Source organism: Lynx canadensis, chromosome A2 (assembly GCF_007474595.2).
Source record: "Lynx canadensis isolate LIC74 chromosome A2, mLynCan4.pri.v2, whole genome shotgun sequence".
NCBI classification, from domain to species: Eukaryota; Metazoa; Chordata; class Mammalia; order Carnivora; family Felidae; genus Lynx; species Lynx canadensis.
Window position 1 is genome coordinate 13,737,510 of NC_044304.2, and position 25,636 is coordinate 13,763,145.

The window sequence follows — 25,636 nt, forward strand, 5'->3', positions numbered from 1 at the left end:
GACAACTATTACATTCTTTTTCTCGCCTTTTCTTTACTTTTCTTTTCTTTATTTCATTTTTGGCAATTAGAAGTAAAAGATTGATATCCCTACAGGCACACGCATAGTAGGTATGTCTTTGGGGGTGGGGGGAGGGAGACACTTCTAAAAAAGTGTACTGACTCCTACTAGAATCCTGGTAATCTTACAGGTGAAAAAACTGAGGCTCTGAGTCATCAGCTCTTGCCCAAAGTCATTGAATGAGAGAACAGCATGCTACTGAAACCCAGATTTGTCGCTCCGTGCTGCTGAAACTGAAGGAGGCTGGGGCAAACTCTAGGCCCCCAACCCCCATCCAAAGGGACTGGCTCTCATTGTTCTTTCCTTCAACTCATTTTTCCTAATCTGCAAGACGGGAGCAAGAAAGCTCATGATCCCTAGGGCCATTGGGAAGATCAGATGGAAAGTGACTTCCTAAACAGGATTGTGTGGAACTGGGTGCTGGGCACAAGGGTCTCGGGGATACCATGGTTGATGTCCTCCCTCCTGTCTACTGCTGGGGTTAGAACCTAAGAAGAGTCTGTTTTTATCCAAGGAGAAACCAAGGTCCAGATAAGGGTGAGAGGCTGCGCAGTCCAAGACCCTGATCCCCCTCTCTGAGCCTCAGTCTCCCCATCTGGAAAACGGGCATTGTGGTATAAACCACATGTTTGAGAGGAGTGAAAATATTGTCTTAAAGGACAACCCTGCGGGATGTTTAAGCCAGGCTGACCTGGGTTCAAATGCCCCCAGCTGACTGTGGAAGCTTGGCCCATTCACTTTATTTCTTTGAGCCTCTGGGAAGGCGCCGCTCCCTCCACCAAGAGCAGTTGTGAGGACTCATTCACTCATTTGTTCATGCATGCATGCATGCATGCATGGAACATCTACAGTTTGCCAGGAGCTGAGGGCACAATGGTGACCAAGATACTCAATATTCCTGCCCTTGTGGGCCTTGAATCCAAGGGAGCAACAGGAAAAAGTACACATAGATATCTAAGAATAAATAAGGGAGAAAGTGAAGCACACCCCCAGGAGACCTATCTGATGAGGCATTTGAGCTGAGACCTGAATAAAGTTGAAGTAACCAAGAAAACATCTGGGAGAGAGTGTCCAGGCAGTGGGAGCAGCAAGTGCAAAGGTCCTGGGGCAGGAGTGGTGGGGAATGAGGTCTGGGAGGTCAGCAGTGCCAGACCTGCAGGGAGGGATTATTCCAGGGTTCCTAACAGGGGAAGATTTACATTTTAAAAGGATTCCCAGGCAGCTGTAAAAAGGGACTGCAGGGGGGCAGCGGGGTGGGGGTAGCCCAGCTTCCCTAAGATGGCAGCCAAGGACAGGGTGATCCTGGCCCCTTGGGAGGCACCCTGAATGCCAGCGGCTGCCCTTTGCTGGCCCTCACTGCCTCAGATGGGCGAGGTGGGGTGGACGTGGTTCTCCCTGCTGGCCCTGACGGTTTTCCGGGGCAAACTTGGCTTGAGGGCCATTTCTTGCTGGAGCCTGGGATCACAGTTGCGTTTGGGGCTTGGCCCAGGGCTCGCCGGAGGTCTCAGCGTCCGTGCGAAGAAGCCGGCTGAGCGGGCCAGAGCCGAGGAGGCGGGGGCGGCCGGGGGCGGGGGCCAGGGGGCCGCCCCGGAGGTCCCAGGCAGCCAGCCGCCCGCTAATTCGGAATTCCTTCGGCATGAACTCGGGCGTGCCAGCGTCTCTGCCCCGGCCCACCCACCGCTTCCTGCCTGGGCCCCCCCACCAGGGTGGGAGGCACGGCCAGGCCTGCCTGGACCCCAGGCCCACTCTCAACCGTTTGGGGGTAGGTCACGCCCCTCCTGCCCCCCACCCACCAGCATCGTCTTAGCCAGGAAGGGGCTCTCTGGGGGGTCTTGGCTGGGGGGCACTGCCCCTCTGCCACACCCGCCTGGCCTGGGCTGGCGTGGCCTGCCTGCCAGCAGCTGCAGCTGCCCTCCTGGGGCTGGGCGGGGGACAGGGCGAGAGGGCAAGGCCAGGCGGGCCTGGACAGGCCAGTCCCCCCCCCCCCAAGTTCCACCAGAAAAGGTCAGAATGAGGACTTCTCCTGGGACGTCGGTGCCAATCCCAGCTGGAGCACCTGAGCAATTGGCTTCCCCTCTCCTGTTCTCAGTTTCCTCCTCCATAAAATGGGAGGAAAATACGTTCTACCTGTTGGGGAGATTAATGAGATGAGATCATGATGTCCAGAGGGCCCAGCACACTGCAGCACCTAGGAACTATGGGGATTACAGCCCGTCCCAGTTCTGAGGTCCCAGCTGGCTCCCAGCTCCCTTCAGGTCTCCCCAAACAATGGGCCAAGGCGCTTGGGACCTGGACGCACACATTTCAGTCCAGGCAAAGCAGCTGGGAACAGCCCACGAAGGTCGTAGGGGCCCTTGCCTGGTTTGGGGGGCCTCCTTGAAGGCTCCCCAAAGCATATCCCTGAGCTAAGCTTTTGGACAACCACCCCCCTCCCCTTGCTCCCTGCCTCCCTGCCTTTCACACAGAGCTGGGGCCTTTAAAAGTTTTTTCCTTCTCCCTTCCCAATCTGGAGCCACTGCCGTTATTAAAAAGGAACACCATGTGTTTTAAAAGGGAAAAGTGTGAGATTCTCTGCAAGCAAGGCAGGAGGGTGGCCTCCATCCCGGGGTCCCGACAGGGGTCCCCATCTCCTGTCCCGCTGGTACCTGCAGACACTTTACGACCCACCCGCCTGCTGGTCAGGTGCTAAGACACACCGTAAGTAGAAACATATTGCTGAGGTGTGAGAATCTTTTATTTAATTTCTTCCCTCTTAAAGGAAAAAACACACGCACAACAATCCCCCCAACCACCACCACCTTTGCCTGCTGCTCTGCGGACTGGGAAACAAAGCCAGCCACTAACAGTGGCACTTACAGGCACTGCTCACGGCCTAGAGCAGAGTTGCCAGGGAACCCGGGAGGGCCTGGGTCAGCCCCTCACCTGCCCAGGCACCTTGGGCATGCGGGGCTTTCAGCAAGTGTCCCCAGGGGGTGCCCAGACCCCGTCCTTTCTGGAAGAGCACCACAGGAAGCTTGCAAATGGCTCTGTGTAGCGTGGGATGACCTGGGGAGCAGTGTGTGCGGCCCCCAGCGACCCGCGCGCCTGGATGGGGTGCATGGAACGACTGGGAACGTCCAGGGCAGGCTGTGCCTGCGTGTATACCCCTGTGTTGCCTCCCCCGGAGGAATGTGTGTGACCACGAATGTGTGTGTGTCAGGGATGGAATGTGTGTGTGCGCGCCCCGATGGTGTGCGAATGTGCATCTGGGCTGCAGTGTGCGCTCATCTGAGGGCGAGGGTGACGGGCCACAAGCCAGTGTGTCTTTGTGTGTCTCTGGGTGTGTCCCAGAGAGGGTCTGGATGTAGAGACGGTGTCCTGGAGGGGGTGTGCTTCTAGATGGGGGGGACAGAGAGTGCCGGGGGCCAGGAGCTCCTGACAGGGCGGGGGTCTTCCCTGTTGCCCTCCCCCCCCCCCCAACACCACCACCACCAAGGCTGGGCCACTGGTGCCCGGACTCGCTCCCTCTCACTCTCACCCACTCGCTCACAAAGATTTCTCTCGGTGGAGACTCTCAGCCCCGCGCAGCCTGGCCAGGAATGGTTCCGAGCCCGCCGGTGGCTGGGACTCCGCGGACCCCCGAGCGCGGGGTCCCGCTAGGGGAGGGCGGCGGCGGCGGCGCCGGCCCGCGGAGAGGCGCGTCCCCGGGGACCCCGGGCCGCGCGCCAGGCGGCCAGAGCGGCCCCCCTCCCGCCGCCCCGCCTTCCTCGCGGGGCTCATCCCTCCACTCGGGGAGGGGGGGGCGCCCGGAGCCAGCACCCAACGCGCCTACCGCGTGCGCCCCTGACTGGGAGCGGTGCCCCTCGGTCTCCACGGCTCCGAGTCCACGGGCGCTGTTGCGTGCACCCGCCGCGTCCTGGAGTTCAGCGAGTCCCAGGCCGCGGCACCCCCGACCCCCAGGGCAGAGCCGGGTGTCCCCGGCCGGGCGGCCCAGGTAAGAAGGCCTAGGGCGTGGAAGCCAGACCCTCTGGCCGGGGGGCTGCGGCGCCGTGCGCCCCGCAGGTGAGGGCGCCCCGAGGGCCGCGCCGGGGGCGCCTTCCTTTGTTCCCGGGCCGTCCAGGTGGCGCCCGCGCCCCCCTCCCCCCGCAGCTGCCCCCGGGGCGCACGCTCTCGGCCCAGGCGGGAAGAAGGGAACAGGACGCCGGGTACTCACGGGCTCCTGATCCGGCTCTCGGCGCCCCGAGGACGCAGAGTAGCAGTAGGGGCAGCAGCGGCGGCGGCCGCCGCGCGGATTGGGCGGCGGGGCCCGGGCGGCCGGCGGGCATGGGGCCGGCGCTGCCGGGGGCGCGCGGCAGGAGGCGGCGGGCGGCGGCGGCGGCGGCGCGGGGCGCCGGGCGCGGGGCTCGAGGCCGGCGCGGGAGGGCGCGGGCCAAGCAGCCCGCACGTCGCTGGGCGCGGGCGCGGAGGCCGGAGCAAGTCTGAGCAGCCGAATTGACAAGGCGCTAATGCGCCGCTGGCCCCGCCCGGCCCCGCCCCCGGCCCGGCCCGGCCCCGGGGGGGCGGCGGGCCCCGCACCGGCCTCCCCGCCGCCCGCCCGCCCGCCCGCGGGCACCGCGCGCCCCACCCGTCCGGCCTCCGCCCCGCCGCACACCGCGCGCGCCCTGTCCCGCGGCCCGGAAGCCCCCGCTCAGCCCCTACCAGCCTGAGAACTCTTTCCAACCCCGCCAGCTCCAGGCTCCCCACCCCCAATCTGGGACCTGGCGCCCCCAACCCCGTTTTCATACCTCTGCCCACTTCCCTGCACCCTGCTCTCAGCCCTTTGCCCCTTAAGTGTCCCCTGCGGCCCCCAGCCCTGGCCCGCTCCTCCCCCCCCATCCTGCCTCGGCCCCCACCCCGGTTTTTAGCCCCGCCCCCCCCACTGAGTGGTCCCTGAGCCCCGCCTGCTCCCATTTCCACCCCTCCTTCTTCCCCAGGGGCCCAAGAGTCGTACCCCCCGGCCCCACGCCCTGGGCGCGCGGATCCCACCGCTCTCGGCCCAGTGCCCCCCGCCTCCCACTTCATCCCGCCTCTCCTCGGTCCTCCGCGCGCAGCCTCGGTCCCAGGCTTTGCTGGAGGGAAGACTGAGAAAAAGCTGGAAGCCGACGGAGTCCCCGGCCCTGCCCTGGCTCAGCTGTCCCCTTCACGCAGGACAGGGCTGAGGTTCCTCAGGGGGCTCTGGGGGCCTTAGGAGGGAGCTCCGGCGCGGACAGACTGGGAGAAATGGGACCTGGTGGGAGCGGGGACGGGGATTTGCCCCGGTCCCGCAAGCGGGACGGGAAGGGTACCCACGAGGAGAGTGGTGAGGAGGCCCACCCCGACTCACTGACACCCCTCCCCACGGAAAAATCAGTTCAGCGGCCCGCGGGTGGGGTGCGCCACGCAGTGAGTAATAGCTCCGGCGGCCGCCGCCCGCCGACTCCAGGTAACGCCGGCTGCCCGGAGCGACGCATAGTTTGTCTTCCTTTTTTTCTGCGCCTTCTCCGTGTTATTATTTTTGGCCACTGCTTGGGTTTCGGGACCCCTCCTGGCCCGGGCGCCTCACTCCCCTCCTGTCGGTCAGCACCCGATGCAGTGCCCAAGATAGAAGGGCTCCTGGCCTCTCCGGAGGTTTAGGGGGTGCTTGAGATGAGAGTTCCAGGGACACCTCCAGCCCGGAGGTTTGAGTCTCAGCCCTGCCCCCAGCGGTGTGCCCAGAGAGAGAAAGGGCTCTAACTTCCCTTACAGAGGGGTTCCCTTAGAGGCCTGGACCTTCTCTCTCCATGTCCCTAACCATCCAGAGGGGTAAAAGCTTCTGAGCGTGGCTCAGGAGTCCTCACCTTGTTTGCTCAAAAGCTACCCTCCACTCCTGTTGCTTGGATCCCCAACTCAGACCCCAGACTGTCAGAAAAGAGGATTGGAGGACAGGATCCTGGGGGCTCTGCACACGCACATTCTGGATTCTGGGTGGGTTGATGAGAGAGTAAAGCCCTGGAGTAGTACACTGCCGTTCACTGATGCAATCAGGCCTCAGTTTTATCCTCTGTACAATGGGTAGCTCTCAGACAGCCTAAGGTCTTCTGTGAGAAAATGCATTGCTACAGAAGGTGCCACAATCTAAGCCCTTGGCACGGCCGTTGGCACTGGAGGTATGTTCTTTTGTAGCAAAGACGGTCCCCAGGCCTCAGTTTGTCACCTCTGAAAAAGGGGCCAGAGTTCCACCTGCCAGGTGGTCCAGATGGTTAAGAGGCATTGGCAGTTCGTCACTGGAATTGTTTGCAGGATAGGCGCAACCCCTCCCCCACAATCTTTGCCCTGCAAAGTTTGACTCCCTCCAGGAGGACTTAAGACTTCTCGAGTGAGATCTTGATATCCCCTCCCCCTATCTCTGCTCCTCCCCCAGTCATTCCTGGGTTTTGGGAAAAGGCTCCCCCATCCACCCAGGTGCTCAGGCCAGAGACCTGGAGGCGTGCGTGACAACTCTCTCCTTCGCTCATCCCCCACGTCCAATCCATCAGCAAATCCTGTTGGCTCTGATTCCAAAACACATCCCCATTCTGAGATTCTGACCCCTTCTCCCCACCCCATCCCGGTCCAGGCCCCACCATCTCCCTCTGGGATACTGCTCGGCCTCCTCCTGGGCTTCCCCGGTGACCCTCCTGCCCTGGTCTGCACGGCAGGCAGGAGCTTTTAAAAGAAGCAAAGCAGGTCTTCTCTGCCCAGCCACCCTATCCCCCCTCCTCTCCCTTCCTCTCCTCCACTCTCTTTTTCCCCTTCCTCTCCCTCACTTCGCTCCAGCCACTGCAGCCCTGTTTCCCCAAACACATCAGGCTTGTTGCTATCACAGGTCTTTACAGATTTGCTCTTCCATCTACAGGGATGCGATTCCTCCCAAAGCTCCCCCCCCACACACACACAGTTAGCACCTTATCTTCCATCAGGTCACAGGTCAAGTGTCACCTCAGAGGGCATCCGCCCCCCCCCCCCCCCCCGTCCTTACAAGGCACCCTTCTACCCCTTCACCTTTTCAAGTTGTCTTTGTAACACAACTCTTTGAACATTGTCTTTCTCTTGAGACGTATTTTCTTTAGACTGTGAACGCCCTGAGAGCCATTAGGACCTCATGCCGGGCCCAGTGAGGGCCACAGAAGAAGAGCTCAATGAATATTTGCAAAATGAAAGGATGGAGAAGTTTCAGTCCTTCTAAGTGGCTAGAAAACGCAGTCCCAGTGAATCATGATGCCTGGGGTCTCAGTGAGTCCCACGCTGGGACCCTGACTTGCTGTGTGACCCAAACTGGTACCATCCCTCTCTGGTCCTTACCAATAGAAGGGTAGGGATCATCTGCCCAGTCCTGCCCTGGAGCATGCCCTCTACCCTCTGGGTAACTTTTACTTCATTACCTTTGACTTTAAGGAAAGAGACTTGACCCCTGGGTGCACACTTCCCAGCCCTGGCACTCCCAGAGGTTTAACCCCTTCCTTCCCAATCCACCGCCTTTTGCGAAGGAAGAGGAACCAGCATTGACGGCACTTCTAGCAAATATTGACCCAAGTCCTTGAAGGTGTCTGGGAATGTACTGAGGGGGCAGATGGAGAGAGGGCCCCACGTGGGCCGGGGGAGGACTCCTCCTTAGTCTGCATACTCTGTACCTAAGGATTAGGTCGGGGAAGACCCTCCAGCCCCAGCCCCCCATGTAATTGAAGAGCATTGAGGGGACACTGGGGAGGAAGCAGCAGTAACAGCACTGGCCCGGAGGAACCCAGAGCCAGTGGGAGTGAGCAGAGCAGAGATGCTTCTCCCACGCTGAGACCCCAGTGCTCAGGGGCCCTCAGTATGGGATTAGCCTGTGTTCCAGGCCTGTGTTCCCAGGAGGCAGGGGCAGTGAGGGTCCGGACCTGGACATAGGAGGTTGGGACAGCAGAAGGCGGGGCTTTATCATTGCTACCCTGGAGCTTGCGCCTGGGTAGCTGGGATGCCTAGGTTCAAAGCTTTGTGCGCTGAACTTTAAAAATTCAGACCCCATAGGCATTGGAGGTGGGGCCTCAGGAGTGCTGCCTGGGTCCAGGTCAGGGCCCCTGGACACTCTGGAGAACCTCGGATGTCTGGGTTCCAAGAGGAGAAAGTTGCGGTGTGTGTGGGGGGGGGGGAGGGCGGGGGGGGGACGGACAGCTGGGTCCCTTTCTCCTCCTCCCCCCACCGTCAGCAAGCGCCGGCGCCACGGTGCCGTGCCTCCTCCTCAGCCTGTACCCAGCTTGGGGGTGGGGGTCAGCGGGGTCGTGGTGAGGGCGGCAAGGGACAAAGGGCGCTTGTCCGATGCCCGCCCTGACCTCGGCCGCCGCTTCCCGGACGCCCGGCCCGCCGCTGATTCACGCCCAGGCCCGCCGCAGCGCCCCGCGCCTGCCGCCCCCGGCCGGGCCGCCCCGGGGGGTAGGAAGTGGGGGGGGGGCGAGGGGCGGCGCCGAGTCAACTTTCCCTCTTAAGCCCCGAAGGAATGTCGGCGGATTTCCTGAAACCCGACCCCGGCCGCCCGCCGGCCCTCCCGCCCCTCACCTGGACCTGCTCCCCCGGGAATGGCAGGAGGGGCGCGGGGGCTCACCTGGGGGGCCAGGGTCAAGTCCTCCTTCCGCTCCCGCCCCCAGCGGCCTCGTGGAGCGGAAAGGGGGGGTGGGTGGGCAGCAACCAAGCCCTCTCGCTCTTCTCCGGCAACCGACGCCAGCTCCCCAACCACTCCGGCCTCAGTTTCCCCTTCCCCAAAAGGATGCAGGGAGTCCTTCTTTCCTGCTGCTCTTGAAGTGACGCCTCTTCTGCCTGATGCCCCACCCTCGGCCCGCGTCTCTTTGCTCCTCTCGCTTGTATCTGGGCCCACTCCTTTTCCCACCCTGAGCCTCAGTTTCCTCATCTGTAAATTAGACAACGCTACCGGCACTTCCTTATAGGGTTGTTGCAAGAACATACCTGGGAGGGGCTTTGTGTGCAATGAATGGAAGTACAGTAACTGTGGAAGGTTTAAGCGCGCGGGGCTCTGGAATTGACATGTGTGGGCTTGAATCCTAGCTCTGCCGAGGGGTCCTGGGGCCCAAGTTTCCCACCTGTGAGGCGGGGGACAGTATCAGTCTTAACCAATGGCTGTTTCCCAAGGCACAGGGCCCAACGCGCGGGGGTTTAGCCCCGGGGTTCCCTCGCTTTCGCGGAAACCGCGGGCTGGAGGCCCTTGCCGCAGGGTCGCCGCGGCGTAGCCCGGGAGGGGCGGGGCGGGGGAGGGGCCGCGCCGGGATCCAGATGTTCAGGGTCCGCCAGGCACAGCCGCGCCTGATTAAGCCACGTGGGGGCCGGCCGAGGCCGCGGAGATGAAAGCGCCGCGGCCGGCCCGGGGAGGGGGTGCGCCAGGTCCCCCCGGGTCCCTTCCTCCTCGGCCGGAACCTGCGGCGCCCTTTGACCCACCGACCCCGCGTGGCTGCCGCCCCGTCTGTGGGGGTGGAGCGTTGATGGAAGCCAAGTGGACGGCTGCGCGACCTCCGCAGGCACCTGCACCGGGCATGCTAGCGAGGGACGGAGGGGTCATCTTTGCAGGGGACCGAAGCGTAGAGGGGCGCCCACACTACCCTGCCTGACTGAGAGCTAGGGAGCTAGGGAGACCTCTTAAACCGAGATACAGGGGGTTTCAATCTGTCACCTTGGAGCGTGGCAGTTATGGAAGGCAGCAGTGTCCCTGTTTGCCCCAAGTTTCCCCACAAGAATTAGGAATTTTAGCAGCACCTACACGCACCTCTGTGCCCCCCTCTCACTCAGCGCCGGGCCGAGAGGCTCCCAGTCTGGGGGAGAGAGTGCTAGATCCCCCAAGCCTGTGGATCAGGGCTGGGCCAGGAGGGGGCGAGGCTGGGGGAACCCTGAAGGGCCGGGAAAGGCTTCCTACAAGAGGCAAACCAGTTACAAAGTTACCACCCCTCTCACTTGGATGGCGAAGGACTGGATGCCACAGACCTTCCCGAGGCCTTCACCGACCCAGTCTTGTGATCCTCACGTCCCTCCACCTCCACTCTCTGGCTTCAGCACCACCACCCTCCTACCCGCCTCCGGGTTCTCAGTTACTTTTGCCTGGATTGCCCTCCCCGCTTGGTCAGCTCAAACTTTGCCTCCTTGGGGAGGCCCTCGCTGAATCCCCTGGCGAACAGAGACGCCCCAGCCCATCACCCAGTTTGTTTCCTTTTGGCCCCAAAGCGCTGGCTGAGATTCTCCAGCCTGCATACGAGGGAGGTGTCATGGCACCCCCGAGATGGGACAGGAGGTCCACCTGCCCCACCCCACCCGCTCCCCGACGGTGCCGCAGCGCAGCTCCCCCCGCCCGTTCTCCGCATCCCCCGCCCCCCCTTCCCAGGCTGCCTCGCTCGGGTGACGTCAGCGACCCGGTCCCCGCCGCCGCCGCCGCCGCCGCCGCCGCCGCCGCCGCATCCTCGGTGCCTGCCAGGAGCCGGCGTCCCCCGAGCCCCTCGCGCCCGGCACGGCCATGGCTTCGGTGGCGCTGATGCCGCTCCTGCTGCTGCTGCTGCTGCAGCCTCCACCTGCCACCCCCGCGCCTTCCGCCCGCGACCCCTTCGCCCCGCAACTCGGGGACACGCAGAGCTGCCAGCTGCGGTGCCGCGACCGCTATCCCGGTCCGCAGCTCTCGCAGGTGAAACGCATGCGGCGCCGGCCGGAGGACCCGAGACCTCCCTGGTGGGGGAGGGGTTGGGGATGCGGTTCCCACCGTCGGGAACGCGAGACGGGGGTTCTTCGGAGGGGGAAGGAGTCGGAAATGGGGCTTCCACAATGGGGATGGGTCCCTCTGGTGAGGGAAGGGCTGGAGTCTCTTCTGTTGAGGCGAGCGCAGGGGTCGGGTGTCCCTCCGATGGGGCTTGGGAGTTGCACCTCCCGCGGAGGAAGGGCTGGGGGGGGGTGGTGGTGTCCCTCTGATGAGGGAGGGTTTGGAGATGCAAGTCCCTCTGATGAATGCGGAGCTGGGGGGGGGTCCCTCCAAAGGAGGGGCTGGGAGGGGGACTGAGGTGTCTTAGTCCGCTGCGCAAAGACCCTCGGGGCGCCCATCCCCCACCTCCCTCAGGCCTGACGGTCCTCTTCTCCTCCTCCTCCTCCACCTAAGCGACTTCCACATCCTCCTCCCTCCCCTCCCCCCCCCCAAGAGCTACCAGCCCTCATTCACATCCTCGGCGCCCCCCCCCCCCCCGCCCAGCTGGATCTCCATTTTCCCAGGCCAGAAAATACGACAAAACCTCCTCCTCTTAGCCTCCTCCCTCCTTCCTGAGGCCTGAGAATCCCCCTCAATCTCTGCCCTCCTCCCTGGAGCCTTGGTGGGGGGAAGGCATTTCTCTCCCTCTTATGCATTTTACAACCATTGCCCAAACCCAGTGCCCTCCACGGTCCATCCCCCTTCTCAAGCTCCCTCCCCTTCTCTCTTCCTCAGAGCTAAGAACCCCCACTAATATTCTTAGCCTTCCTCTCCCCACCTCAATCTCTCTGGATTTGGGGGGGGGGGAGGAGGAGGGAGAGGACCACAAATCTTCTATCTCCTGCTCTGAGCGTGTGCTTCCAGTGCAGATCTCCTCCTGCCCCTCCCCCTGGCCTGAGCCCAGTGTCCCCTCTCCCAGGCAGAGCTTGAGGAGGAGGACCCCACGGAGTCCCCATATGAGTATGACAGGGCTGTCCTGATCAGTGCTTGTGAGCGTGGCTGCCGCCTCTTCTCCATCTGCCGATTCGTGGCCAGGAGCTCCAAGCCCAATGCCACCCAGACTGAGTGTGAAGCAGGTGAGGCCTGGCTGGGTGGCCAGGGTGGGGAGGGGTGGCGGGGGAAGGGTCAGCCTTTAGTCACCCCTCCTGCCCCCTCCCCACTCCAACCCATCCCCCAGCCTGTGTGGAGGCCTATGTGAAGGAGACGGAGCAGCAGGCCTGCAGCGAGGGTTGCTGGAGCCAGAACCCGGAGCCGGAACCTGAACCCGAGCCTGAGCCAGAGCAGAAGGTGGGCACCCTCCCACCTGTGGCCCTGGGATTGTCGCCACTCTTCTCTGCCCCCTCCCTGCAAATCTGCACTCATATCCAGAGTCTCCCAGGCTCTGCAGTCCATTCTGGGCTTACCGGGTGCCCTCGATGGAGTCAAGTCTGGTCTCAAGCCTCAGTTATCACCTCTGTGATATGGGAAGTACTCTCTCCTCCCACCACCTTACGAGGAGTAAGAAAACAGCCACGGTGTGTCAGTCATTTGTCCTGATCCAGGCTCAGCCATAGCCTGTCCCAAATTCCTCAGGCTACCTAGAGGCACCTGGGACAGCGCCACTCCCATTTCGTGCCTGCGAAGCAACTACCCGAGTTCATACAGTTAGGGCTGTACGAGATGGGATTTAAAGCCAGTGCCACCAAGGCTTATGAACACCTCTCCCCTCACTCGTCTTCTGTGCTATTAGAGCTGACTTTATCGAGCACTTACTACATGCCAGGTGCTGGTCTGAGCACCTTCCTTGTGATGAACAGGTGGCCACTGTCACGGGGGCGGGGGCTCAGAACTGAGTTTCAGGGAGGAGCAACCCCCCACCCCCACTGCAGGGAGAAATAATAATTGCTCACCTGTCATGTCCATAAGTGAGTCTAGGAAACCCTATATCTGGGGAAACTAAGGCACAGGACATCATTCATCACAGCCAGAGACCCATGGACCGAGATTCCCCAGAAAGCTCTTCTCCCTTCACCCATTTTCCTCCACCCCCTCCAGGCCTTCACTGTTCATAAAAGCACACTGCACTATGATTCCTTCCTATTCTGAATTCTCTGCTGATGCTGTCAAAATAAGAAGGATGGTGGTGACAAATTTAATAATAGCATCTACTACACATTAGGCGCTTGTGCTGTACCGTTGTCTAGCTGAACTCTCATAACAACCCCACGAGGGAAGAGAATGATCCCCATTTGAAGGTTCAGAGAGGGCAATCCACTTCTCCGAGGGCAACAGGAGGCCAAATGCAGCTCCTAAGGCCTGTGTTCGTTGTACGAAGCCCTGTTGCCCCAAACCACTTAGCAAATTCCAATCATAGTGAATTCTCCCAGCTCCCCTCCCATTGGTGAACGCCCTACCTTGGTGACATTTCTGTGCCTTGGGCCTTCCCTTGGCAGAGAAAGGTCCTGGAAGCTCCAAGTGGGGCCCTTTCGCTCCTGGACTTGTTTTCCACCCTCTGCAATGACCTTGTCAACTCGGCCCAGGGCTTCGTCTCCTCCACCTGGACATACTACCTGCAGACTGACAATGGGAAGGTGGTGGTGTTCCAGGTGAGGGGTCTGGCAGGGGCCACACCAGCGCGGTGGGTGGGTGATCAGGGTAAGAAGGTGGGATGCGTTGGTTCTTGGCTCATGGGATGCAAAGTCCTCAGGTGGTCAAGGTTCAGACGCAGCTAGATTCAGGGGTTCGCTGTCTCACTCGCCTCCTTGACTCTGCTTTTTTCTGTGGTGGCTTCATTTCCAGGCAAGCTCTTCCCTCCTGATAGCTGGGTAGATGCCCAAGGCTCTAGATTATAACCTCTCTGAAGTTTTAACTAAATTGGGACTTACTTTGATTGGCCCTGGCTGGGTCATGTGACCATCTCTCGGCCAATCCCTGTGATTCTATTGGCTTGGTCAGGAGCTAAAAAGGATGGGGTCAAGATGCATTGAGATGCCCACAATAGCAGGGAACCACATCCCTGATGTCACAGCCCAGAGCCCCACAGAAGGGTGTCCTCCCTGCACCCAGTGGAACGATGTGCCAGTTGGGCATGGGACAACGTAGCCTTCATGGGCCAGAGATGTGCTTCCCAGGGCTGACGTGGTGACTTTCTAAGTGGCCCTTCTGTGCTGTCTTGTTCTTGACCCAGACCCAGCCTGTGGTAGAGAACCTGGGGCATGAAGGGGCCCGTCTGCAGCGAGTAGAGGTGACCTGGCGGGGATCCCACCCTGAGGCCTTGGAGGTACACGTGGGTAAGTTCTGAGGCTAGACGCATGCTCCTTCCACAGGCAGCTCCACTGCCATAAGGCATCCTCCTGGAAAATGAACCTCTAGGAATGGGATTTCTGTCTCTCAACTCTTAGAATTGCTTGGTCCATCTCTCAGGGTTCTGTAGTCTGTTTCCCAGGATTCCATGCTCCATCTCCTAGAGTTCCATGGTCCATTTTCCCGGGTTCTGATCTATTCCAGGACTCTATGACCCATTGCCCTAGGTCCTGGCTTCCTTTCTCCTCTCCATGGCTGCTTTGATCTCTTGGGGGAGGTCTGGGAATTGCTAAGAGCAGACCTGTCTCAGACCCTGTAGGCCCCTTGGACAAAGTGAGGAAGGCCAAGATCCGAGTCAAGACCAGCAGTAAGGCCAAGGTGGAGTCCGATGAGCTGCAGGACAACGACTTCCTCAGTTGCATGTCCCGGTGGGTGACAGGACCCCGGGGGTGGGATGGGAGTGGAGCTGGAAGGGAGGGTCTCCCAAACCCCCACTAGGACCGCTGAGCGTGCCTTCTGGGTGGGTCAGGCGCTCAGGGCTCCCTCGCTGGATCCTGGCCTGCTGCCTCTTCCTTTCTGTGCTGGTGATGCTGTGGCTGAGCTGCTCCACCCTGGTGACCGCCCCTGGCCAACACCTCAAGTTTCAGGTGGGCGGGGCCCAGTGGAGGGGTGGGAGAAGGACTGCTGCCTGGTCCTGAATCGGGCCACCCACTCTCCCCTGGAGGCAGGGTCTCCTGACTTGCTGTGTGACACTGGGCAAGTTTCTTCACTTCCTTATGAGATGGGGGGAACGATGCCAACCCATAGTTGAGGTGACCTGAGATCAGGGGTGGGAAGGAGCCTTGGCAGGGTGGGAGCTCATTAGCCCTCCCTCCATCCCTCTTCCTCCCCCTGCAGCCCCTGACCCTGGAGCAGCACAAGGGCTTCATGGTAGAGCCAGACTGGCCCCTGTACCCTCCCCCGTCGCATGCTTTTGGGGACAGCCCCCCACCCTACAAGCTGAAGCTGGACCTGACCAAGCTGTAGGTGTCCATCCACCCATGCATTGCCAAGTGCAGGGGCTCCGCGAGCCTCGCTTGCCCTGTGCCCAGGAGTCCAGGCCAGGGTGGGACCATCCTTGGGCTCCTCTACCCCCGATCCTTCTTCTTTCCCCAGTCCCACTCCTTGCCCCTCCGGGCCCTGGGATTGCCACGCCCCCAATAGGGGGGTGGGATCTGGCCTTGGTTCCTCCCTGCCCCCCCTTCCCCAGAGTGTGCTACTTTTGTCTTCTATCTTGTAGCTTCTTGAGTATTTGAGCCCCAGTTCTGTGCTGCCTTCCTCTTTCCTCTTTCCTCCCCTTTTGGAGGGTGGGGGCTGAAGGCACAGGGGAGCCACCTTGTGCTAGGGCCCCCTCCTTTTACCCACCTCACCTCCGGAGATCCAGTCCCAAGAGAGGAGGCCCCTGAGAGAGGAGGTGGTGGGCAGCTCCATGCTGGGAGGGCGGCTGAGACTGGGGTTGCAGCATGGGGGTCGGGAGGAATAAACCATGTATATAAAAGATATTTTGGACTGAGCCTGCTTCTGTCTGTCTTTCCATCTGTCCTTGGAAGAATAGCCTGGGCATGGCCAGGACCCCGGTCCACTTGGAGATGGGGACAGCCCTGGCAACTCCCTGTGGCTTGAGGAAGGACAGCCCCTCTGCTGCCCAGCCCACATCACACTTCTGACTAGGGATGTCCCGAGAAAAGTGGCCTTTGCTACCTGCTTGGCCTGGATGGGTCAGTACCCTTTCTTGCCTCCCTTTTAGGGTCCCTTCTGTGAGATGCACAGGTAGAGGCTTGAGGGGGGGATGTTTGTTACTGTTGTGGCCATCAGGGTTCCATTGCCCTTTCTTTTGGGGACGGAGTTCTGCTCCACTGGGAGCAGCTTCAGGGCACTGACCTTGGGTCTTATCCCCTTCCCTATCCAAGGGATCCATCCTTGGCATGAAAAAATTTGTTTAATGTTTATGTATTTCTGAGAGAGAGAGAGAGAGAGAGAGAGAGAGAGAGAGAGAGAGAGACAGAGCATGATGAGCTGGGGAGGGGCAGAGTGACAGAACGAGAGGGAGACACAGAATCCGAAGCGGGCTCCAGGCTCCGAGCTGTCAGCACAGAGCCCGACACCAGGCTCAAACTCACGAACCATGAGATCATGACCTGAGCTGAAGTTGGACCCTTAACTGACTGAGCCACCCAGGCGCCCCCATACTTGGCACGCTTACCCCGTACTTTGCATTTCAGGAGGCTTGCAGGACAAGAGCAGCCTCCCCCCATGAGGCCACGGCCATGGCTCTCCATCCTTCCTGTCCATTCTGCTGACTCCCTGAGATTCTTCCAATAAATCCTCTTTTAGCTTGAGCCAACTGGAGTCGTTTCTATTGCCGGCAACCAGAGATTGCTGGGGAGAGTTTGGGACGAGGGGTGTGGTGGTGGTCAATGGGGTGGCGGTTTCCCAGGGCTGATGGACATCTATGGGTGACAAGTGGGCTGGGGGAGGGGCTTTAGAGGGAACAAGGTGTGGGGCTGATTATCAGCCCATCCATGCTTCACCTTACCTTGTGTCCCAGGAGGTGGCGATCCACTTGGGCTCTCTGCCTTTTGCTAGAGTCACCACAGGTAGGAGGTGGGAGGAGGGAAGAGCGAGAAGTCCGAGTGTTTCTCTTCTGGTGTCGGTCCCTGTATCCCCCAACCTCCAGCCTGTGCGTGGTCACAACTCCTCGCTGTTGCTCTCCCAGGGTGCTGCGCCACCTCCTGTCGGTTACCCAACCCTGCCCACACCTCTGCAGATAGCCCCTTTACTACAACTCCTGAAGCATCCATTCTGAGCGGCTCCTGCCTGCACCTTCCTCCCTGACACCATGAACATCAGGACTCAACATAGAGACAATTTAGCCCCCAAGGGATTGTTCTGGGTCCTGGTAGGGTTTCAAGGCAGCCCCTTGGAACGTTGCCAAGAAATGACACCTGGGCAGAGGTAAGAAGCAACAGCAGGCCCGTGCTGCCCAGTAGAGCTTTCTGCAATGATGGAAACGTTCTGTCTGCAACACCCCCACCCACATAACATTATGGGTCCCTTGCGATGTGGCCAGTGAGACTGAAGACTTCATTTCTCATTTAGTTAGAGTTAGTGTACATTTAAGGCTTTCCCCCTATTTTTGTGTGGTGGTAAACTATATATATCACATATTTTAATCTGTTTTTAAGTGTACAATTCTGTGGCATTAGGTTCATCGACAATGTCGTGTGACCATCACCACTACTTAAGTGGCTACTGTAGGGGCGCCTGGGGGACTCAGTCGGTTCAGCTTCTGACTCTTGATTTCAGCTCAGGTCATGATCTCACAGCTTTATGAGTTCAAACCCTGTAGCAATCAGGTTCTGCGCTGACAATGCGGATCCTGCTTAAGATTCTCTCTCTCTCTCTCTCTCTCTCTCTCTCTCTCAGCCCTTCCCCTGCTTGCACTTTCTCTCTCAAAATAAATAAATAAACTTAAAAAAAAAAAAAGGCTGCCGTAACTGCTCAGTCCAGTGCAAAGGGGACCCTAGTGGTCCTTTCCGCCTTGCCCACGGCCTCCCGTCTCATTGACTCCAAACACCTGGGTGGCATCTTGAGTCTTCCCTGTCCTCCCTCCACCTTATCCCATCGGCAGAGCCTATCTCCCCCACCCCTCCAACCCACATGCTTTTCTTTATCTCCATGGCAACCAGCAAGGTCTAAGCCGCTACCACTTCTCAACCAACCACTGCACCTGCTTCCCCTTGGGGCTCCCCGCTTCCCCTCCAGCCCCCCTCCAGCTCCATGCAGCAGCTTGGAGCTGCCAGGATCAAGCGATCCGATCCCAGCTATCACCCGCTTCTGGGGTTTCCTGCTGCCACGAGGAGTCCAAACAGCCACATGTACCATTGAGGCAACCCACCATCTGGCCCCAATCACGTCTCCCATCACTTCCGTGGAGGCTCTCCCCATCGCTCACTATGCTCCAGTCACACTGCTTCTCTCTGGATCCCTGGAGCCTACCTTGTTCCTTCCAGCCCCAGGGCCTTTGCATTTGCATGTGCCTATGCCAGGAACTCCCTCATGGCCCTGCTCTGCCCAAGTCCTCATCTAAAAGGGCTCCTCCTTGGGCGCCTGGGTGGCGCAGTCGGTTAAGCGTCCGACTTCAGCCAGGTCACGATCTCGCGGTCCGGGAGTTCGAGCCCCGCGTCAGGCTCCGGGCTGATGGCTCAGAGCCTGGAGCCTGTTTCCGACTCTGTGTCTCCCTCTCTCTCTGCCCCTCCCCCGTTCATGCTCTGTCTCTCTCTGTCCCAAAAATAAATAAACGTTGAAAAAAAAAGTTTAAAAAAATAAAAGGACTCCTCCGCGAAGGACATCCTGGCCTCCTCAGACTCCTCCTCCAGAAGCCCCTGTTACACCTGTGTTCAGCTTCTGCACCTGCGCTCACCACATTTATAGTTGATGAATGATCACTTATTTCAATGTTGGCCTTCTTCAACATAATTTCATAAACTCAGTGAAGGCAGCTCCTGAGGGGCTCGTGTGTGACCTGGCATCATGGAGTAGGTATTAATTATTTTTGTTGGAATGTCTCCCTATTTCTCAGACCCTAGAAGCAGGCTCATCTGGTCAAGTCCCTTCTGTGCATGGGGTTAGACCTTTTCCCTCCCTTGCTGATCACCACCCCCTCATCATGAGTCGTTATTGCCCTCAGGCATCACCAGATTTCCTCTGTTTATCATTTATTTATTTATTTATTTATTTATTTTAATTTTAGAGAGGGGTGGGGCAGAGGGGCAGAGGAAGAGAGAGAATCTCAAGCAGGCTCTGTGCTCAGCATGGAGCCCGACACAGGGCTCGATCCCTCAACCCTGGGCTCATGACCTGAGCTGAAATCAATAGTTGGACACTCAACCGACTGAGCCACCCGGGCGCCCTTATCTGCTTCTTTTTGAGATTTTTGTTTTTAAGTAATCTCTACACCCATCGCGGGGCTCGAACTCGCAACCCTGAGATTAAGAGTCACATGCTCCACCGACTGAACCAGCCAGGCGCCCTTACCTCTGCTTAACCTTTCAAAGGCTTCCAATATTCGCCAGCCTGGCAGCCACCATTTCCTACCTTTGGGTCTGAAGACAAAATGGGTCCTACCCTCACGGTTCCCTGCAGTAACATCAGTCAACGGTCTAACCTCCGGGCCTTTGCTAGAGCTGCTCCTTCTGCTCGGAACACCTTTGTGGATTTGGTAGGAATCTACCTGGCACCCTACGTCGCCCCCTTCTTGCTTCTGAACAGAGCCCCGGCTTGGTTTGATCAAGATTATGTGGTTTCGGGCAAACTGAGCAGCATGACCCAAGCCTTCCCAGGCGCGGGTGGGGTTTACTGGGAGATACACACACACACACACACACACACACACACACACACACACGCTGTCAGCTGGGGTTGTTGAGCGGGGAGGAGGATGTGGGTCTGGAGCTGCCGAGGGCCATTTGTTACCACAGCAACAGAGCCGCCCAGAGGGACAGAGAGAGACCGTGTCTTTACACGCCATCGCGGGAAGTCCTGGATCAAATGTGCCTGAAGTCCACCCTGTCCCTTCGTGTTTGCCTTAAGCCGGTTTGCGTTGGAACTGCAAAGTTGTGACTGGTCCCAGTCTCTTTGCCCTCCCTCCCCCCCCTCAAGTCTGAGCCCCCGAGGGCTCGAGGTTCTTGGTATGTTTCGATGCCATGTGTCTAGTGTGTCAATTCTCGAAGCTCTGGTGACCAGCCTAGGGCTGGGCCCAGAGTGGGTGCCTCAGAGATGTGGGATGAATAATGCCAGGTGGTGTGGGTAGAAACTATGAGTTCTGTGCTGTGTGGTGTGGGGAGAGAAGTCCCTTCCAAATATGTGGCGAGCGGCGGTTGCCCAGAAGAGGCGGCAGCTGACTTGGGCTTTGAGGGATGGGTGGAATCTGAGAAGGGAGGGTGTCCTGGATATGTGGGTGTGTTAGAGGTGTCCCAGGGGTGTGCGCGTGTATATGGGAGGTGGGTGAGTGTGTGCATGTGCAGAGAAAAGCGATGTTCACTTATATACACCTACCCTTTGGAGGGCTTCGTCCACCACCCGCAAAGCCTGCATGGCCTGGCCCCTGCCACCTCCTCCCTGCTTCTCCCTCTACTTTCCTCTCTCCTTGCTACAACATGCACCTCAGGGCCTTTGCACTGGTGTGCCCTCCATCTAGAATTCTTCTTCCCTAGATTATCTGGCCCTATCCCTGGATTCATTTTTTTTTTTAATCTGATATTACTTCCTCCCTGAGACCGCCTATTCAGCTCATCACCTGCTGAGTCTTTCTCCTTCCTTGACTTGCTTACGGCTTCATGATCTGTCTCCTCCCCCACCCCAAACTGGACATGCTGCAACAGTCCAGGCTCTGTTCAAACTTTTCTTTTTTTCAACGTTTATTTATTTTTGGGACAGAGAGAGACAGAGCATGAACGGGGGAGGGGCAGAGAGAGAGGGAGACACAGAATCAGAAGCAGGCTCCAGGCTCTGGGCCATCATCAGCCCAGAGCCCGACGCGGGGCTCGAACTCGCGGACCGCGAGATCGTGACCTGAGCCGAAGTCGGACGCCTAACCGACTGAGCCACCCAGGCACCCCAGTCCAGGCTCTGTTCAGACGCATGATTGGGTCTGCCGTGGCCCCAGCATCCCTACTGGCTGACTTGAGGGATGCCCCAGCAGGGCCGCCTGGAATCGCTGGGGGAGACACGCCAAGTGCCGGACAAACGCCTTTGGGCCCCTCTTCCAAGTCACCCCTGTCCCCTTCTCGGAGTCTCAGGAGTGAGAGGGCCCGTTGCCTCTGTCCGGGGCTCGTCCAAGGAGTACAGGCCCGCAGAAGTGACCTCGTGGAAGAGCTCTGACTCTCTATAGCTCTCTGGGCCTCAGTTCCCTTGTCTGTCCCCGCCCCCCCCAGGTCTGTGAGTCATCTGGGAAGCTGCCCCCTCTGCCCCTTCCTCTGCCTTCCTCCCGCACTGATACAGACCTGATGGAGGGTGGGTGGCTGGCTGGCATCATGGCAAAAGGCAGGAGCACCCATGTGTCTGGGGAGTGCAGTGTTGCCATGGCAACTGGTGGTCCTGCTTCCCTGGTGACGGCCTGAGTTCTGGGCCCAGAAGTGGTAATCTGCAGAGGAAGGGAGGAAGGGAGGGAGGTGTCCCTGGCAACATTTATAAACACTTGGAGGAAAGAATGGGGACTCGTGTCTTTCCCCTTTGGGGTAGGGGTAGTGGTGTGAGTTCAGGGCAGGCCCCAGTTAGGGGTTGCCCAAGTTCCTTCTCAGAGCCAAGCGCCAGCCCAGTGGGGAAGCCGAGGGGCCTCCAGGAGTCCTGTGTCACGTAACACTGCCCACTATCCCTTCGCACCGGGTCCTGCCAGGCTCCGTGCAGCTCACGGCACTCTCCCTCCTCAGGGTCCCCACATCCGTTGTTCCCTCTGCCTAAAGTTTCTGCTCTCCTCCTGGCCAACTCTTCAGGCTGAGTATCGTCTCTGACCTCCTGGCTCAGCCTGGCCCCTCTAAGTCACTACGCCCCAAATCAAGCCTCTATCATGTTGACAATTAAGTTATTGCTTCTTTGCTTGTGTGATGATTGGTTTAATAAATGTTCCCCCTGCCAGATGCGACGCGCTAGCAGCCTCAGTCACAGCTGTGTCCCACACACCAAGGAGGCTGCTCTCAATACATCATTGTCGACACTCTCCCTCTCACTCCAAGCCTTGCCCACATCACCCCAGACAATGTGGTCTCATCTTTGTCCCTCAGGCTCTTTCTGGCACCAGGCTTGGGCCCTACACATCACTTCCACCTGGAATGTTCTGAAACATCCTGGGCCCTTCTACAATGTTCTGGAATGTCCCAGAACATCTTAGAACATTTTGTCCCCGGCTTTTATTAGAGCTGGCACATCACCTTCTCCAAGAGGCTCTCCCTAACCTTCTGGCTAAAGCAGTCTACCTCACCTGGTCACCCTCAGCCCGTTGCCTTTATGACAGTTACCATCATCTGGAAAGGCCTTGGTCGTTGATCCTTTCACGTGTCTCAGGTGTGTCTTATGCATTATAGGGGCACCTGGGTGGCTCAGTCAGTTGAGGGTCCGACTTCAGCTCAGGTCATGATCACGTAGTTCGTGAGTTCAAGCCCTGCGCCCGGCTCTGTGCTGACAGCTCAGAGCCTGGAGCCTACCTCGGATTCTGTGTCTCTGTCTCTCTCTGCCCCTCCTCCACTCACACTCTATCTCTGTCTCTCTCAAAAATAAATAAACATAAAAAAAAAAAAGAATATGTTATTGCAGAGTATCTTGGAGCATGAGGGCAGGGATCTTGTCTGGTATGCATACAGTTGAATTCCCAGTACCTGGCACACAGGAGGTGCATTATAAGCGTGTGTTGATTGAATGGAGGGGGTCAGGGATGAGACCAGCGGTTGGTGCTGAGCTCCAAAGTAGGACAGCTCTGACACCGTCCTGCTGGGACCTTGGTAGAGTTACTTATCTCCGTGAGCCACAGAGTCTTTCTTCCATTTATTTATTTTTTAATTTGAAAGAGAGAGAGAGAGAGAGAGAGAGAGTAGGGCAGAGGGAAAGAGAGAATCCTAAGCAGGCTCCATGTTGAGCGTGGGGCCCGATGTGGGGCTCGATCTCATGACCCTGGGGTCATGACCTGAGCCTGAATCAAGAGTTGGACACTCAAATGACTGAGCCACCCAGCGGCCCCTCTTCCTTTCTAATTGAGGTGTAGTTTACAAATGGCAAGGTGAGCCCATTTTCACTCTACAGCTCCATGAACATTTACACTCTCCTGTGATGGAAATACAGAACATCCCCAGCTCCAGGGGGACCCCATCATGCCCCCTTCCAGTTGGTTACCCCCTAGGGGTAGCCCCAGGTTTGACCTCTACCACCTTGGCTCCATCTGACCAGTTTCCTGTTTTGTTTGTTTTTTAGTAAGTCAGCTTTAATGAGGCACAATCGCCATCCAATAACACAACCATTCTGAAATACCCAGTTCTATGAGTTTTGACAAACGTAAACCTCCCTGTTGTTCCATCACCAAGATAGCAGAATATCCTATCACCCTAAGTGCTGGGCGGCCAGGAAGGCTTCCTGGAGGAGGAGACCTGCAGCGGACGTGAAAAATGTGGAAGGATGTGCAGAGACCCCTCTGACCTTCCCCTCTGTCATGCCTGAGTGCACAGTTTCTTGTGGCTGCCATAACAGACGACCACAGACCGGTGGCTTAAAGCGATAGAAATTTATTCCCTCACCGTCCTGGAGGCCGGAAGTCTGAAATCAAAGTGTTGGCAGGCAGGCTACCTCTGAAGGCTCTAGGGGAGAATGCTTCTTTGCCTCTTTCCAGCTCTGGTCGCCGCAGGTGTTCCTTGGCTTGTGACAGCCTCACCTCAATTTCTGTCTCTGTCTTCACACGGGCTTCTCTCTGTTTGAATCTCCCTTTTCTTTTTTTTAAAATATTTTATTTTTAAGTAACCTTTATACCCAATGTGGGGCTTGAACTTACAACTCTGAGATCAAGGGTTGTACACTCCACCAACTGAGCCAGCCAGGCACCCCTGATTCCCCTCCCTTTTTTTTTAGTTTATGTATCTATTTTTTTTTGACAAAGGGACTGAGTTCGTTTGTTTGTTTATTTATTTAATGTTTACTTATGTTTTTTTAATTTTTTAAAAGTTTATTTATTTTTGAGACAGAGAGAGACAGAGCATGAACGGAGGAGGGTCAGAGAGAGGGAGACACAGAATCCGAAACAGGCTCCAGGCTCGGAACTGTCAGCACAGAGCCCGACGCGGGGCTCGAACTCACGGACCGCGAGATCGTGACCTGAGCCAAGGTCGAGAGTCGGACGCTTAACTGACTGAGCCACCCAGGCGCCCCTAATGTTTACTTATTTTTGAGAGAGAGTGCACGAGCAGGGGAGGGCAGAGAGAGAGGGAGACACAGAATCCAAAACAGGCTCCAGGCTCGGAGCTGTCAGCACAGAGCCCGACGCGGGGCTCGAACTCATGGACCGTGAGATCGTGACCTGAGCCAAGATCGAGAGTCGGACGCTTAACCGACTGAGCCATCCAGGCACCCCAAGAGTTTTCCTCTCTTTATGAGGACACCACTTAGTGGATTTCGGGCCCACCCTACTCCAGGATGATCTCAGCGTGAGATCCTCACTTTAATTGTTTCTGCCAAGACTCTTATTCCAAAGGAAGGTCATTTTGAGGTTCCAGGTTAGGTATGTCTTTTGGGGAGGACACCATTCAACCAGCGTCCTGAGAGTTTGTTCAATGCCTTTTCAGCGAGACTGTTCACCCAGGGGCAGGGCTGTCTTAGTTTTGTCTGGCGCGTGTGTCCCATGCCCACCATGGCCTTTGGTGCACAGCAGACCGTCAATAGGTACTCGCTGAATGCCTGAATAAAAGAAAGGAGAAAGGGAGTCAGCATGGGTCCCTGGAAAGGGCTTGAGACTCAGATTGGAGAGCGGGGTTCCCATTTCCTGATCCTGAGCCTTGGCAGGCTGCTTCCACTGTCTGGGCCCCACCTTCCCTGTTTTGCAAGGTCATCACGAGACCAAGGGTAAAAGGTGATGTAAATCCCACCATTTTAAAGCGAACAATTCAGGGGCACCTGGGTGGCTCAGTCGGTTGAGCGTCCGACTTCAGATCAGGTCGTGAGCTTACGGTTTGTGAGTTCGAGCCCCGCCTCGGGCTTGCTGCTGTCAGCGCGGAGCCTGCTTCGGATCCTCTGTGCCCCCCACTCCCTCTCTGCCCCTCCCTTGCCTGCTGTCTCTCTCTCTCTCTTTCTCAAAAATAAATAAACCTAAAAAAATAAAGTGGACAATTCAGTGGCATTCACAATGTTATGCAACTACCATAGCTAGGAAGAGAAGAGAGTCTTTGCCCCTTGGGGAGTCAGCATTCTAGGGGGAGGATGGAAATAGATGACAATTTCCCAGAAAGTTCCTCATAGAGCTACCCTCTGGCCCAGCAATTCCACGCCTAGAGATGTGCCCAAGAGAAGTGAAAACAGGATATCTGTATACACATGTTCACAGTAGCGCTAGTCACAGTCACAAAAAGGGAACAACCCAAATGTCCATCAATGGATGAATGAATAAATGCAATGTAATCCATCCACACTACAGAATATTACTCAGTCATTAAAAGGAATGAAGCACTGATATTCGCTACAAAGTGGGGGAACTTTGAAAGCATTATACTAAGTAAAATAAGCCTGACCTAGAAGGACACCTATTGTATGATCCATTTATATGAAACGTCCCAAACAGGCAAATTCGTAGAGACAGAAAGAAGGTGGGTGGTTGCCAGGGGCTGGGAGAAGGGGATGGGGAATGACCGCTCACGGGGATGGGGTTTCCTTTTCGGGACAATGGAACTGTTTTGGAACTAGGCAAATGTCATGGTTGTATGACATTGTGAATGCACTAAATGCCATTGAGTTGTACACTATAAAATGGTGAACTTTATGGTATGGGAAATACATCTCAATTTTATTTTC

The 25,636-nt window shown here is 57.8% G+C and overlaps 1 protein-coding gene across 2 annotated transcripts; it reads left to right on the forward strand.

The window, feature by feature from the left end:
• Window positions 1–10,534: 10,534 nt before the first annotated feature.
• Window positions 10,535–15,611, forward strand: TMEM59L (transmembrane protein 59 like). Of its 2 annotated transcripts, XM_030304839.1 has the most exons (8): window positions 10,538–10,726; window positions 11,697–11,853; window positions 11,955–12,064; window positions 13,210–13,362; window positions 13,944–14,046; window positions 14,370–14,487; window positions 14,589–14,706; window positions 14,957–15,611. In XM_030304839.1, exons 1-8 carry the CDS (start codon window positions 10,562–10,564, stop codon window positions 15,083–15,085), a joined length of 1,053 nt encoding a protein of 350 aa, XP_030160699.1. In that variant the 5' UTR covers window positions 10,538–10,561; the 3' UTR covers window positions 15,086–15,611. The 2 variants fall into 2 exon arrangements, with proteins under 2 accessions (XP_030160702.1, XP_030160699.1); XM_030304842.1 differs by lacking the exon at window positions 13,210–13,362 and having other exon boundaries at window positions 10,535–10,726.
• Window positions 15,612–25,636: the final 10,025 nt, after the last annotated feature.